We start from the raw sequence: 17,178 nt of genomic DNA, 5'->3' as shown, positions 1-17,178 counted from the left end.
AATGTTCAATAAAATTCATTTTAAGATATATATTTTTGTCCTCGCTCTTAAAGTTTTATGGATCCGTCACTGTTTATAGGACTATGACAGAAAATACATATTTTTATTTTGTCATGTACAAAAAAAATAAAAAAAAATTACATTCCCATGACATTTATATTTAAAAAATTATAATTTAAATGCATTAAGTTATTTAAATTTTGATGTTCGATGATTTAAATTTATCTACAAGTACATGAAAGCATAACTGTGATAAGTTCCTATTTTATTTACTCCTTGTTTAGGAGGCATTTGTTACTTTTAATTTTTAATTTTTAATTTTGTGAAAGGAATAGCCGAATAGGTATAAGTTTCATATTTTTGTTGAATTTAAGATACATTTATGTTGAGTGTTGAAAATATTTAAGTGATTTTGATCTAATAAAAATTAACAAGGGCTATTCAATAACTAATATGCATGTGAATGTGCATTAAATCTGTCGTATTATTCTTGTATTTTTTTAATGGCTTTTTCAAAATATTCCTTTTTTATGACTTAAAAAATATATAATAAATATCTACACCTATTAAGAAAAAAATACATAAATAAATTGATAAATACAATTGAATAATTAATATGGTAATTAATATGGATCAGCATCTACTTAGTACATAGAACATTTTATTGTAGGACTAACCAAACTGCAAACCTATAAATTAGTGGGACCCAACTTTATAGAATATGCTGTCTAATTTTGCGTGCATAGTTCCTTATCCTCTTCTAATGTTGACATGTGTCTTTCTATAGATGTAGAAAGAATCTTTATTCTACATGTTAGAACTCACCATATAATAATGGGGTTTAATTTCTTTTTGTGAGAGGCTCCTAACTTTGATAGGAACTAATATCCTATTGCGCCCTTAAATCAAACTCAATTGTACTTATCACAATGCATGCCACTTTTAAGTTTCTTTTCTTCAATTCATTTCAAATAACATGAAAAGGAAAAAGAAACATAAACCAAAAATGTGAAAAGAACTAGAAAGTGTTGAAAAAAGATGCAATGCCTTGCCTCTTCATATCTATGAAAGTAGATAATACAAGGATCAAATAGCCAATAGGGAAAATAAACTATATAGTACTGAAAATTATTTAGCTACTTTGCATTTTTTTTTCTTTTAAAGTAATCAATTATCAATAGATAAATTCATATGCTATAAACTACAAAGAAAGAGAACAACCACATATGATTTTTTTTTTTTGGGGGTGAACATATCCCCATTTCCGGGCATGGGTTGTCTTAGTCAAACAGAAGCAAAGTCTTTTTCAATTTCTTATTGTGACTAACACAAAAACCAGAAGAAGAAAAAAATGATGTCATCTTGATGTAATTCTATACAAATAAAAGTGGATTTTTGCCTTTTTTTTTTAAATAAAAAATACTTTTTATATATTTATATCTATAAATCATTAAATATAGGCATGGTGAATGATGGCAATATTTTGACAAAAGAACCCATCCACCACCAAATTAGTAAGGTAAATTCTATAATATTTTTATTATAATATTTAAATTGTTTAATTTATTTTTATAAATAAAAAATAAAATATATAAAATAAAAATAAAATATTTAAAATTTATTAAATATTATCTATTTGTCTTTTTTAGTAAATTATATACAATGTTATAAGCATCATAGCATTCACTAATTAATAATACCAAGGGGTTTGCTAGTGATAGGTTATCAATTGCATATTCTAGCTAGCCAAGCTAGGTTAGTTCATTTTTAATCTCAATTATTGAAAGCAATTAAAGTTAAGGCCAGGGCTATTTAATAAAGTTTTATATATGTGGATTTTGAGTATATTATTAAATAATGGTAACTAATTGTGTCATGATTTTTATCTAAATTCACTTGATCATTTCTAAGTATTCTATAATTCGATTTAACTTCGACTTCATTTAGATTTTACTAATACAGGGTACTGTTCCATGGGTACTAGCTAGTAGTAGTACACTAGTCCTCGTAACACAATTATGGAATTATTTAGTTCAATTATATTGAAGTTTTCCTTTTTAGGTTAGAATGAAAGACAACTAGTTTCTAACCATATATGTCAAAGGCAAAGCCAAATTGATTGACCAATAACCACCTAACTTAGTTACACATAAAAAAAAATTATAAAATGAGAAATTCATTAACTTAACATTTTAATATTTGTGTCAAATATAATATTTTTTCATCTTATATTCTATTATTTAGTATATTTTAAAAAAAATTGGTGATCGAATAAATAAATCATCCAATAATTTTTTTTTTAACCAATGTATGTCATTTACTTGAAAATAAATAAATCATCCACATACATATATGCCATCTTTAAAAGTCATACAAGATTGCATTTATATTGGTTATCTGATTATTTAATTTAAGTGGTTTTTTTATTGTGATTATTTATGCTAAGTTAAGAGAGTAGAAAATTAGTAAAGACAATTCAAACTTATTTATTATAATTATTAATTGCTAATTGTGAAATTAGTATTTTCCAGCTATCTTTAATTTCAAGGCACTTATTATATGATTGATGTGGAAATGCACAGCTCAGAGCAGCACTATGCAGCTCCCACTATATTTGTGGGAGTCAAATTTTTAATGTTTGGTTTCAAGGAAGAAGACAATTCAACCCAACCAATAAAGTATATAGCATTACTCTGTGTCTATAATAGTATGCAAGTCTTCAGGTCAATTTGCAATTTAGATTAACACAATACTAAAAGTAGTTTTTTTTTTTTTGGCATTTATGAGGATAGATATTTCAAAAGGAAATTAAAACTTAAATAAGTGTATTATTTGATGACCAATATTTACAGCTACTTCTAGAGAGCCACCAGGTCCACATCAGCAAGACATTGATGTTAAGATGCAGGACGTATATATGAGTGTTTTAATTTCAAATTCTAAACTCAATAATCTATTTCAAGAGATAATTTATAAGGTATCACTAAAACATGATCACTAAAAAAATAAATAAATTCGGCCAATTATTAATGATTTCGGTTTTTATTAAACGAGAGAACATAACATGAAAAGACATCACATTCAACTCAAAACCTTAAGATATCAAATAAATGGGTCTCTCATTTTATAAACTCCTCACTCTTTCTTGTTTTCTTTGATGTGAGACTAATTTCAACATTTCTCACACTTGCAACATTAACAGGACACACTAAATACATGAGAGAATCTTGTAAGGAGAGACATATATTCTTTCTATGTAAATTTTCTTGTAAACTTTGGTAGTTAGCTATAAATTGGAGAAGAGTAAGTTAGGTAAGTCCTAATGAAATAAGAGTTTTGTTTAAATCATAAAGTATATGGATAGAGGACAAAGATATAGATTATGTTATTTTTTTTTGCTATTTTATGGGTAGTGTAAAATTGTAAGAATCAAAAGATTTTAGAAAATAGAGTATCTACAAATTAAAAACTATATTAAGAAGGTGTATAAAACTGGAGACAAACATATATATTGCAGAAGGATATCTAACCTTAAATAATGAGCAAATAATTTATCTTATGAAATATTTAGTAAAAGGTAGATTAAGAGCAGAGATGAAAGTCGAAAATTTGGACATGTCAATGTAATTTCTATTAGAAGAAACTAACTTAAAAGAAGGAGTTTAAGATAATATTAGATAATAGATATATAGTTGAATGATTTAAAAGACAAAAAAATAAAAAATAAAAACTCTATGGAACAATGATTTATCAGGAATACAAAGCAAATTACTATCACAACCTAGTGCCTCACATTGCTCATTGGTCCATACCCAACCTATATATGTTCCATCCATGTCTAAGAGTAAGACTACCAAGTAAGAATAATGCTATGTGATTTATTTAATCAACAAAAGACAAGGAAAAATACGAAAATATTTTTTTTTTAAACTTTATTTTCTTATTCTTCTAAATTTAAAAGCAATCATGGAAGTCTTCTAAAAATTGTAATGCAAGAGAACTAGCAGAATTTTTTTATCAGTAATTAGTTAATAATATTTAAAAATATAAATTATAAGCATGTTATTAAATTACTAAATTAAAAAAATTAGATTAATAATTATAAATGTTGATAAAAAAAATAAATTTTACTAAATTTTAAATCTTAGTTATCTATTATATCTTTATATCTTTTGCATTTGAAGTATAAATAGTAAATAAATTCATTTAATATCGAATTAAAAGAAAGATCGATTTTTTTTTAAATTTGACTATAAAAACTCTGACTAAGTATTATGTAGGTTATAAAACTAATTTTTTTTAACTTTTAAATTATTAAAAGATACATAAATAATTATATATGCAACCAATTATAGGGGTTCAATTAGAAAAAAAAAAACACGCTTGCAGTGTGCAAATTAATTTTTAGACAAACAAAATATGAACTTGTATTTGGATTTTATTTGGGCACTTGGCGCTTAGGAAACTACATGCAAAAGACAAACAAATACTATAAACGAAAATGTTATGATGGCGCACACAAAGGGGACAAGGCTGAAAGCGAAATCGGTAATCCAATTGCATTTTTGGGGTGATAAGTTGATAATAAAAAAGTATAAAGAAATAACGTTTTTTTTAATAATTTAAATAATAGATTAAAAAAATAATTTTAATTTTAAAAAATAAATTTTGAATTAATTAGATATAATTTTTATTTTGAATAATTAATAAACCTAAAATATAGTCTATTATTTAAATTATTCGCATCTCTTGTTATCTAACTAGCAGGATTGTTAATAATAGGTATTGAAAGGTCCCAAATTTAATTAATCATCACCAATATTTAATATCAAATATGGTTCACTAGCTAGCTTCCTAGCTAGCTTCATTTATCAATTCAGCGTCCCCAACTATGTTATATAAAACAAATTCAAGAATATTTTCGTACTAGCTAGCTAGCTAGTGTAACTCATGGACATTTTGAATTTTTAAATAATTTGTGCGTTTCATCCAATAACTGTAACTGTTAAAAATATTATCTTTATTTTATGTATCAATGAAATTGATCAATCAACGTTCAGTTATCATTCATTATTATAATTATGCTAAATTTATCATGTCTCTAAACTCTTATTATAATTATATGCTTAATATATATATAAAATAATATGGTTATGCATGATTATTAAGTAAAAACATTGTAAACTTAAGTAATTATTATTACATGTCATTAATGAATAATTTTTCCTAGAATAATTTTTTCAACAGTTCACCATAGTTTTATTTGCGATTTGCCCTCCGTAATTTAATTTTGCAATGTGTTGTCTGTTGAGATATGTTTGATCATGTCATGTGTTAATTAGTAACTTGTCATTTATCATGGTTATTTGCACTCAATAAACAATGTATAAAGGCTAGCTTTATGCGCCCTTCAATAATTCAATCAAATAAAAAACATTATACCTCCAAATTATTTACCTACATTTTAATATTAAAATAACCATTTACATACTTAGTAAAATAAATATTTTACACACTTAGTAAAATGAACATATTCAATATCTTGAACCAACCGTGAAGAAGAATAAATCTAATTCAAAACCTTAAAATGTTAAATTAATGGGTCTCGCATCTTATAAACTCCTCACTCTTTCTTAATTTTTTTTGATGTAAAACTAATTTCAACACTTCTCACACTTACAACACTAACACAATATAGCGTTGTATTCCATTTCCGTTATTTCAATTCCAATGACCAACCGTGAATCCAAACAGTAAGAAAATGACTTGTCTCAAATTCCATCTAATCCAAACAATATCTTCATCTTCATCTTTCTACCAATACTGCTCAAATAGTTTCATTAGGGTGATTTATGGAAGCCCAATTATGTCATGCCACCACATCTCAGTTTGATATCTACTACTGTTACTGTCCCCACGCTTCTATTTATCAAATCAAACACGCACTTATTTGAAAAAATGTATAATTGATGAATTTATTTTTTAAGTGAAACAGGCAGACGCTGAAGCTTCAAAACAAACCAAACCAAACACAACAATACATACATCTCTTTCACCAACCACGCTCCTCCACTCACTCATCACACTCTGTCTTTATTTCTCACACACTGCTTTTAAAGTCCATCACTCTCTCTCCGCCGACTCAACCATCCACATGGCCGCAGCAAACTGAATAAACTACACATACATATGCCTCTTTGCCACCATGACCTCCTCTGCTGCGAGGACTCCTCCGGAATCCTCTCCACACAACACTCGCCGGAATCACCTTCATCATCATCGTCTTCTTCGTCTTCTTCATTGTCGTCGTCGTGGACGGAGGAATCCATCGCGTGTTTCATGGAGCACGAACGCAACTTCGTCCCCGGATTGGAGTACCTCTCCAGGTTTCAGTCTCGCTCCCTCGACGCCAACGCAAGAGAACAATCCGTTGCATGGATCCTCAAGGTAGTTACAACTGAATACCACTTCTCTCGCTCCGTTCCTTCCAAAATTCCCTCATTTTACATTAATGCCACTGCCGTAACTAACTACTGCGTTTCTCTAGTAACTTCTAGATCTTCGATTTTCCCTAATTATTATTACGTGTTTCGCAGGTTCACTCGTACTATGGCTTTCAGCCTCTGACGGCATACCTCTCCGTTAATTACTTGGATCGGTTTTTGGACTCTCGCCAGCTGCCGGTCAGCACTCTCCTCTCCACACAGCTTTAATTTACGTTTCCTCAAATCAAATCATATTGTCACGTGCGTGGGAAGAAATTTTCTAACGCAGTAATTAGTTACACAACTTTTCAAATGCCAAAACTTCTTATTAATTGCACGGTGAAAACTCATGTACTCTCTTTTCAGTTTTCATGTAAAGGTAATAATTAAAAGAAATTAAATAATAATATAATTAAATTTATAAAATTATTTAATAATTTTTAATTATTAATTAAAAAATCTTTTAAATATATTAAAAATACTGTATTAAGTTTCTTGTGTTTTTCATTGTCTACCAAAATAAAAAAGAAAAAGTATATCATTATAGCAACCCATGGTATGACTATCCGTGATAACATCGGCAAGAGTCAATAATATGTTGCTACTTGATTACTTAATTGCTTAACAAACTTTTAGATTGGCTACAGTAAGTGTGCAAATACCTACTCTCTTTATTATCTTGTTTGTTACGTATTCATATTTAATTAAGACCTAATTATTGTGTCTAGGACTCTAATTGGTTTTGGATCGTTTTCAGTTGAATCCAAAAGCAGCGCAGCTACTATAACATTAACTCGTCAATTATTGATTAAATAAAGCACTTGTTTATATTCGACAAATGATAAAATAGTCTTGAATTTTATAAATATATATATGTAAAAGTACCTTTTTCGCTATAATTGTGTACGAATAATTTATACTATTAGCAAGTCAATTCTTCACGTAAAAACAAATATCAAGTAGCTAGTATATAATATATGGTATATATCAATAAGAGAAATGCAATTTTTTTATCTTTTTCCAGTTTTAAATTAATTAAAAAAAACTAGATACCTAATATTTCATCACTTTTAATAAAAAATACAAAAACATATCTACACAAAATACATATATATAATTCATTTTTTCATAATGTATGCGTATTTAGAACCGATTATATTACGTATAGATCAAAATCAATTACTAAAGTCAATCATTAATATAAAATATATATTAAAGTAAAATTAAATTATACATATATTTATACACAAATATATTAGAGAATAATTTTAATAACAGATTTTAATATACCACTTGCATTTTTTATTTGTAAAAGGATACTGTTGTAGATTTTTGGATCATGAAAAATGACAGGTCGGGCAAGCTTCTAGTATTACTCTCTAACCTGGCACGTGCATGGCTGATGTGTGAATACTATTTAAGACATATAGAAGCTATGAAATTAAACAAATTATTAATGGTTTAATTTATTATACAGTGATCATGAATCAAGATAATGATAATTACTTAATTATTAGCATTTCCGTTATGTTGACACTTGATTACAGCAAACAAGTGGGTGGACTCTTCAGCTTCTAGCAGTTGCTTGTTTGTCTTTAGCGGCAAAGATGGAGGAACCTCTTGTTCCCTCTCTCTTGGACCTTCAGGTATATGAGGAATCCTTTCAAAGTTCAAATAGATAATTAATAAGAAACTATGTTGATTTGGCATGTGTAATTATTTAAACAGGTGGAAGGAGCCAAATACGTATTTGAGCCGGGAACCATACGTAGGATGGAGCTACTTGTTCTTAGTGTGTTGGATTGGAGGCTTAGATCAGTTACCCCACTTAGCTTCCTTGATTTCTTTGCGTGCAAAATTGATTCAGCTGGAAATTTTACTCCCTTCCTCATTTCTCGAGCTACGGAAATCATCTTATCTAATATCCAAGGTATAGGTCATGAAATTAAAATGCATATATTTTCAGAAAGCTTCAATTTGTTGGACATTATGGTAGTTAACTGTTGTTGAGGTAGCTGGACTTCATAGACAATAAATGAATAACACCGTTGAAACTTGACATAATTAAATATTAGTGGAAAGTAATGAAATTAAAGCATGCATTGTTGGTTGCTCAATGTGATTATTAATAATTCTTTTTTGTTATATTGAATTTTTGGTGGACAGAGGCTAGCTTTCTTGCTTACAGGCCATCATGTATTGCTGCCGCAGCAATACTCTGTGCAGCTAATGAAATTCCTAATTGGTCTCTTGTTAAGCCTGAGAATGCTGAATCATGGTGCCAGGGACTAAGAAAAGTAAGCATGTACTATGCTAAATAATTAATAGATATACATGTACAAGTTATCAATATTATGATAGATATCAGATCAGGTTCCAAATAAGATATATATATATGCATGTGGTCGTTGCAGGAAAAAATTATAGGGTGCTACCAGTTGATGCAAGAACTTATTGTGATTCACAGTAATCGGAGAAATCCACCTAAGTATTTGCCACAGATGCGAGTAACAACTAGGACCCGAATGAGGTCGAGTACTATCACTGTTGCATCATCATTCCCCTCGCCCTCTTCTTCATTATCCTTGTCTTACAATAAAAGGAGAAAATTAAATGACAGTTTGCGGGTGAATGAAGATGAAAAGGGAAACTCCGTGTGAAAATGAGGGGGGTGGGGGAATAAATAATGAGGGAGGGAGAAACAAAAAAGAAAAGGAAGGAAATAAGGTGGTCGTCCATGCTGTCTATGTAGAAACCTCAAAATTTTTTAGAAGGTTTTTTTTTTTTGTGATTAAAAATTGACTCATGAGTGATGGTGTAGATTACTATAAAGTGTATATTGTATATGTATGATGTGAGTTTGATGGGTTTGGAGCTTGGAGAATTTATAATTTATAATAATTATTATTTCAAGTTGGTTGGCATTGCCATTCATTAATGGTTTTGCAGATTCCCTTGGGGAAGGGAAGATTTTGTAACATAAATAGAATTTGCTGTGAGTGAGAATTCAGAAAGGGAAATACTGATAGATTCATTTATGGATTGGTCTTGCAATGCAAGTGTGGATGCATGGAAAGAAAGAAAGAGGGGGTTGGAGATTGGACGAATATTCAAAGGTTGCATTGATTGTTGGTGAAATAGATGAAGATAGTGGAGCCAGGTACGTATTGAATTTGAAGCTTTGAAGTTTGGGGGGTAGCTGTTCATTATTCATGTCATCATATTAGTCAAGCTTCTCATCTTTGCCAGCATGCATCATTGTTTCTTCTGCAGTCAACACTACTCAGCAACAGTTTGGAGTTGGCTACATTTTGTGGACTTTACTGTGGCACGTGTGCAGATTGGTGCTGTTTTCACGTGCCAATTACGTGTGTGTGGGTGTGATATATTTTTATTATTATTTTTTTTTTACATTTTTTCTTTATTTCTTCTTTGGCCTCGAGGTATGGCCTAACTATACAGGACTCCATTGCCTGGTGTCCACGCATGTGATGGGAAATACGTGTTTATAGGTTTAAACTTTGGATTTCTTTTATTTGTTTTCAAGAGAGAGAGGGATCATGAGAGAACCCTCTTTTTCATAGTGGCCTAAATTTGGCTTATAAAATTGAGAGAAAAAGGTCTTTGGGGCCTTTTATTTGCGTGTGGTTTGTATTGAATTCATTAATAAATGACTTTATTAATTTCATATTTTGGTCACATGTCCTCTTAATCTTAAGTCTTATCATGTGATTTTATGTGCTTATATTTGTGTATATATTCATCTGGTTGTTCCTTTCAAAGCTCTCATGTGATTCATTTTGTAGTTTTGCCTTTGTTCTTATTACTCAAAAGAAAAGAAAATTGCATGTAAGATTGTGCTGTGTGGAATGTAGTGAAGAGTAGGGGGTGCAATGCTTGGTCCCTCAAGTCATAAAAGATTACCAATCAGTGACTATGACTCCTCTGATCTTAAGAGCCTCGTGACCTTCTCTCCAGCCTGTGCTATTATGGTATTCTATATATACAAATCATCTTCAATTAGCCCCCCAACAATCTCTTCCATTATATATCTGGATCCAAACATGTGGATATCATTATTTACCATGTTTCTTTTTCACATTAGACACAATTAAATGATCCATAATGAAGTGGAACATGCATGGGGTAGCAACAATTAACAATGGCCACCTACAGAGGGGGCTTTGAAACTAATATATAGCAACATATAACCTGGCCTTTTAATTACTCTTTATATATATATCTTCGATCTTCTGAGAAGCAATTTTTATTTTTAATAATAATTATTATTATGCTAACAAATAGTACAAATTAAAGCTAGACTAGAAGTGCCAAGATCAAAAAAAAGAGAGAAAAAAACAAGAGCAAAAGCTGGAAAAAGCATACAGATCTCAGAAAAGATACTTTAATCAAGAATTTTTTCTGTAATAATAATATCTATGTAGTCTCTTCAAATAGTGAAATGTCCAGCTCTATAAGACGTTGTCATTTAGCCCCTATCTCCGACATAAGGTATATTATTTTTGCATCTAGTAGCACTAACATACCACCACCATGTCTTTTTTGTTTTTTCATTTTTCTTAGAAAAAGTAATAAACAAGCATGTTAATAAGTGTTAACCATTTCTCATGAAATCTTATCATCCTTCTATACGCTTGCATGACAACCACATGACAGCTTATATTATTGGCACAAATTCTTATTTTCTCCATCACATCCCATACGCTTGTGTCTAAAGTCTAATTAATTTATGTTGATCAAACCATATATATATTCTACTTCCCAGATAGACCATAATAAAACTTATAATAGATTTGTGACAACAATCTTATATATAGTTCAGTATCTCTTTATTTCTTTTATTGCTTTGATTGGATATTAGCATGAACTGCATGTGTACAAAGATGAAATTAAATTAATTAATTAATTTAAGTTTTGGGGAAATTTGTAATTATTATCCATATTTTTATCCTTTTTAATTATAATATACAGAAGAATTCTTCGGTGCGATAAAAATGTCTAAGTCATCTGAGTCATAATCTCTTTTCATATGGGGGACTTTTTCTAACCCAAATTAGATGTCTTATTCCCACACTTGGCAATTTTTTCAGAGACGTGCCAATTAATTAAAGGTAGCTGCATCTCCAATCAATCGATTTAATTGCATATCCCTCATTAGACCCACACTACGGGACGTGATCCAAAAATTTGAATCAAGTGCTAATTAAATCTAATTGATCATTGATATTTATACACGATACATATAAAGAAATATAATTGTCACTCACGGTTCATGTGCGACAAAAATTTTAGACATTAATTAATTAAATAAAAGCTTACTTTTGAATTATAAGGTTAATGAGACGGATATTAGGACAAACATTGGAGCGGAAAGAATGCAATAATTTACTAATCAGTCAAATTACAGAGATAAAAGTTAATCAATTCAAATAGTTTAAATTTATCTTATTTATTATATATTTATTATAAAATATATTAAATAAAATAAAAAGGTAAATTCTACCCAACCTCTTTTAAAATAACATGTAAGTTATCCTTCATGATGTGTTACACTCTAATTGGTCAGTATCTTAACCATAGTTGGAATATTTTGTAATTTATGGAAGCATATCTTCACTCTTCCATTATTTTTTCATCATGTAACTTCAATCTTTCTAAGTATCGTCGTCGCCGCAGTGGTGACAAGAAGCAGCGCCGACCTCGTTGCGATCTATTGTCCTCTCAGGCAATCTCTCTTCAATGCATCATTCCTTAACGACGTTGTTGAATTTCCATTGGCCATTCTTCCCCGTTATCGCTATCTCCAGTCGTCTTCACTTTATCCCTCTTTCTATCGTGGATCACTTCTTACCAACATAATTAATGGTTAGTTTAGTTATTACATTTTTTCATTAAAAAAACATATTTTTATTTAATTACATGATGAAATATATATTCATAGTTAAAATATAATATAATAAAATAAATCTATTTAGAATATTTAAAAATATAATTAAATTCGTGAACATATAAATATAATAATAAATTTGTATTCTAAACAAGTAAACATATTTGTTTATCATACATAAATTATTTAAAAATAAATTATTATTAAAATTAATAATACAAATTTAAAATGATAAAATCCAATTTTTTACCGTATTCTTTTTATAGTATTTTTATTCTTTTAATTTTCAATTTATTAGTATTTTATTATTTAATTAATAATTAAAAAAATATTTTTATGAGAAATTATTTTTTGTATTATCTTAAAGAAGAGACCAATACAACAGTTTAAAAAAATCTAAAAAAGGAGTACTCATGAGAAATAACAAATTATTTTTGTCCGTTTTATTTATTTTAGACATACTTACGAGAAATAAAGAATTATTTTTATCTGTTTTATTTATTTTAGACATGTATTTCATATTTATATCTTAGATATCTATACAATTTATTTTTGTATTTAAAATTTTTAATATTAACTATTTTTTATTTAAAATGTCATTTTTACATTATTTTTTAAATTGTTATATTGGTTTTTTTTAAGATAATACAAAAAATAATTTCTCATAAAAATAATTTGTTTAATCATTAATTAAATAATAAAGTACTAATAAATTAAAAATTAAAAGAATAAAATGCTATAAAAAATATTTGTGAGAAAGTCGAATTTTATCATTTTAAACTTGTGTTATTAATTTTAACAATTTATTTATTTTTTAAATAATTCATGTATGATTAAAGCAATGTTTCCTTGTTTAGAGTATAAATTTTATTATTATATTTGTATATTTCTGATTTTAATTATATTTTTAAGTACTCTAAATAGATTTATTTTATTATATTATATTTTACATATGAATATATGTTCCATCATGTAATTAAATAAAGATATATTTTTTAATGACAAAATTTAATAACCAAACTAACCATTCACGACAGAAAGAGGGATTGAGTGAGAGGACCAGGAGATGACGTTGGCGTTGGAAAGGACGGCAAAGTTACGGACGAAAGAAATTCAACGACGTCGTTAAGGATGATGCACCGAAGAAAGAGATGAAATTGCGTGATAGAGTAGTAGATGACGACGGTCGCTTCTTGTCACAAACGTCGACGACATGCTTGGAAGGATTTGAAGCTACGTGACGAAGAAAGAATGGAGGAGTTGGAAGGAGTTGCTTCAACGGGAATGGAGTTTTTGATATTTTAAGAAATTATACCATTACCCATCTCAAATAGTAATTACAAAATAATCTAACTATAGTTAAGATAATGATCAATTAGAGTGTAACACATCATAAAGAGTAACTTACATGTTATTTTAGAGGAGATTGAATAGAATTCACCAATAAAAAATAATAAATTTTAAAAAATTTTGGCTAATATTTTTTTGTTATTAAATATTTTTGTTTGTCAATCAATAATATTTTAAAAACAATAAAAAATTAGTCCAAATTTAATATAACAAACACAATAAAACCGATGATCCGTTCCTAATCAATTTGTAAAAGTGACCCAAATTTGTATGTTTGAGATGCAAACAAACCTTAGAACACGGTAGCTAGCTAAGTAAGCAGATGAAATTTATAGTTCGTTTCATGAAATGTTTACATATATATATACTATTATTTTTCCCTTAATTGCTAGATAAGTAAAGGGTTTATTATTAATTTCATGATGAATTGATGACGTAAGTATATATGATTTATGGGTTTAGGGACCCTTTTGAATAATATATTTTTTTTATATATGAATGGTGCGAGGCTACCAAACCCGGTGATTTATTATTAGGACTTGGATGGAAATGCTTATATTAGTAATTATTTTTAAATTTTATGTACCTAATTCACAGAAGATTTAATTTATCGGGGTGGCAATTGAGTTTTTCATTGTGCTACTTATTTTTGTATCAAGTACTCAAGTACAAGTTTTTATTGATTGACTAGTAACTAGTAAGGTAAACTTCAATAACAAATAGATTCTTCTGTCCAATAATAATAATAATAATAATAATAATAATAATAATAATAATAATAATAATAATAATAATAATAATAACATATAGATTCTAAGGCCATTAGCTTTCTCATGATGAGCCTAGAATACTAGCTAGTAGTCTAGTACACATGGGAGTTTGGGCTTTCTTCATCATCAATATTGAAGACCTTATCTTGTTATGGCTTATGATTTACTTATTATTATGGCATATGTGAAAAGGAATATAATAATCATGTCAATAATTATTATTAAAAACTCTACAAATAGTTAAACTATAATCAACATTGTGTAGACATATTAGAGCGTGGCACTGGGGACCAATTGTGCACTACCGAGTTTCCTTTATTTTTGTCTTAAATGTATATAGTAATCCATTACATTTATTTGCTTTCCTTATCTTGCACTAAAGAAAAATATAACCCTCCCCCACGAACCTCTTTTTTTTTGTAAGCAAAATGAACTTTAAAGTGGGAATATTTAGGAATCCTAAGTATACAACAAAAAAGCCAACCATACTTTTCTCCTCTCAAAAAATTGGTAGGGCTTTTGGGGATATATATATATATATATATATATAGCTCTTTATCGGTTTATCCTCTCTTATAGTCAGGGAATTTATTCCAACTTTTGGTGGCCATGTGTAAAGGAGGAAGAGATTATTGCATTTTTTAAAAAGTCATTTAATGTGTCTTTTTAGCGGAAAAAAAAATTATAACCATCTATTTCAATTATATAATAATAGAAATAATAATACTAATAATATACAAATATAAAATTATTAAGTGGTTAAAAATATTTTTAAGTATTAAAAAAAGCTATAATATAACGTACGTGCAAAGATTCTCCCTCAAGAAAAGCCACGGCCTGATGGAAAATTATTTGGTCTTTTGGTATACTTGGTGGGTATGGGTATCTGAAAAAATAAAGTTCCATTTATGTCCCTTGAGGGTTTCAAAATAAAGCGAGAATAATGATAGTGAGTTCTCATGAGATTGCTGAGGATTCTGATGCTGAATACAAGACACAGCACTACTACTCTAAAGTCATGCAGACACTCATGTCCCATTCAATTGGATTTTTATTTTTTAGAAAGAATAAAAGACAGATAATAAAAATAAAAAGGTAAGTTAGGGAAAAGCAACAAATGAAAAAAGTGAACGCTAGTTATTATTAGACAATATAAATTTCATATCATATCATATTTACACGTAAAACTCTCTTTGTATATATTGTATGTTATCAATAATGATTCTTCCTAGTTAATTGGATTCATAGCACTTGTAATTAACTATAGGCTCGCATGCAACATACAATGATACTCTTCTCTGTTCCCTTTTATTATTGTCGCTTTGAAAAAATCCGATAAAGCATAATAGAATTAATATGCTCTCTAATTTTTTATATATGGATTTTTTTTTTGTGAAATTAAAAGTATTGGATCTTTTTAGAGTTTTATTACAATGGGAGTCACTTAAATAAAGACATGTAGAAGTAGAATGTCTTTTTTTAAAGATGCCTTAACAATATTACACACTTTCCTATTTTTTCACAATTTTATCATATAATCAATTAAATCGTGTTACATTTGTTAAAATTAGGTCAGACAAATTAATTTGACCGAAAAAATGGTGAATCAAATCTTGAATTGGTCTAAATTAATTTTATTTTTTTATAAAAAAAATGACTACAATACCCTTATTATAGAAAATAACTAAAATACTTCTATAATAGGAAATATTTTTATTATTTTCTATAATAAGAGTATTATAGTTATTTTCTATAAAAAAAAATAAATTTAGATCGGTTCAAGATTTGATTCATTATTTTTTTGGTCAAATTAATTTATTTGGCCTAATTTTAACAAAAATAACACAGTTTAATTGATTATATGCATTAAATTTTAATTATTAAAAATATTTAGAAAAAACGTTTTAGATGTCTTTATCTAAGTGATTATTATCACAATGTAAAAGCAAATTATAAAATAAAAAATTACTGAGTGGAATTTTTATTTTTAAATTAAAATTAATAGTTTCGATTTATATAAAATTAGTGTAAAAAACGAATATGCATGCATGCAAGTTTTTTCGGTTTTTAAGATATTGGTATAATATTATTCTCTATGTATATATATTATTGTGTTTTTATCTAATAAACAACTTAAATTTTTAAAATACATAATTTTATGTTAACCGTTTTAAAAATATATTTTTAGCTTAAGACAACTAGATCTATGTGTAAATGTATTTTGTGCTTTATGTTTAAGAGAGATTATTGTGCGAGAGAAAAAGATATATATTAAATATATAATTAGTGTTTGAATTCGCAAATTAAAAAATATTGTAAAAAAAATAATTATTTATGTATTTTTATTTAATAGTTTAAAATTTTTGAAGAGTCATACATAGTTATGAAAAGACATGATGGTTTGGTAAAATTGGTTAAAGTTTTGGTCAAGGTGACTTTTTATTAACTTTTTGGTTGGTAAACAAAGTTTGATTTTATTAGATGCATGTTGATCGATGCTCGCATGCATCTGTAATGAACAAAAGATATAATTGATAGCACAAAAAGCGGAAGCTGCTGTTTATTTGAGAAATCACTGGGATAAAGATATTTAAAATATTGTTTAATTAAAAAAATATTTTTAAAAAATTAAAATTTAATATATATAATTAATTAATTATATTAT

General features: G+C 27.9%; 1 protein-coding gene across 1 annotated transcript; it reads left to right on the top strand.

Annotated features, from left to right (window-relative positions):
• The first annotated feature begins 5,996 nt into the window (after window positions 1-5,996).
• LOC107481289 (cyclin-D1-1) lies at window positions 5,997-10,173 on the top strand. Its single transcript, XM_016101545.3, has 6 exons — window positions 5,997-6,447; window positions 6,597-6,683; window positions 8,033-8,131; window positions 8,214-8,415; window positions 8,652-8,782; window positions 8,900-10,173. The coding sequence occupies exons 1-6, from the start codon at window positions 6,190-6,192 to the stop codon at window positions 9,143-9,145; spliced, it is 1,023 nt and encodes a 340-aa protein (XP_015957031.1). The 5' UTR covers window positions 5,997-6,189; the 3' UTR covers window positions 9,146-10,173.
• Window positions 10,174-17,178: the final 7,005 nt, after the last annotated feature.

The sequence above is a fragment of the Arachis duranensis genome, chromosome 3, assembly GCF_000817695.3.
Source record: "Arachis duranensis cultivar V14167 chromosome 3, aradu.V14167.gnm2.J7QH, whole genome shotgun sequence".
NCBI lineage: Eukaryota > Viridiplantae > Streptophyta > Magnoliopsida > Fabales > Fabaceae > Arachis > Arachis duranensis.
Note: the sequence above shows the minus strand (reverse complement) of the source record. Positions and strands in the feature narration are given on the sequence as shown.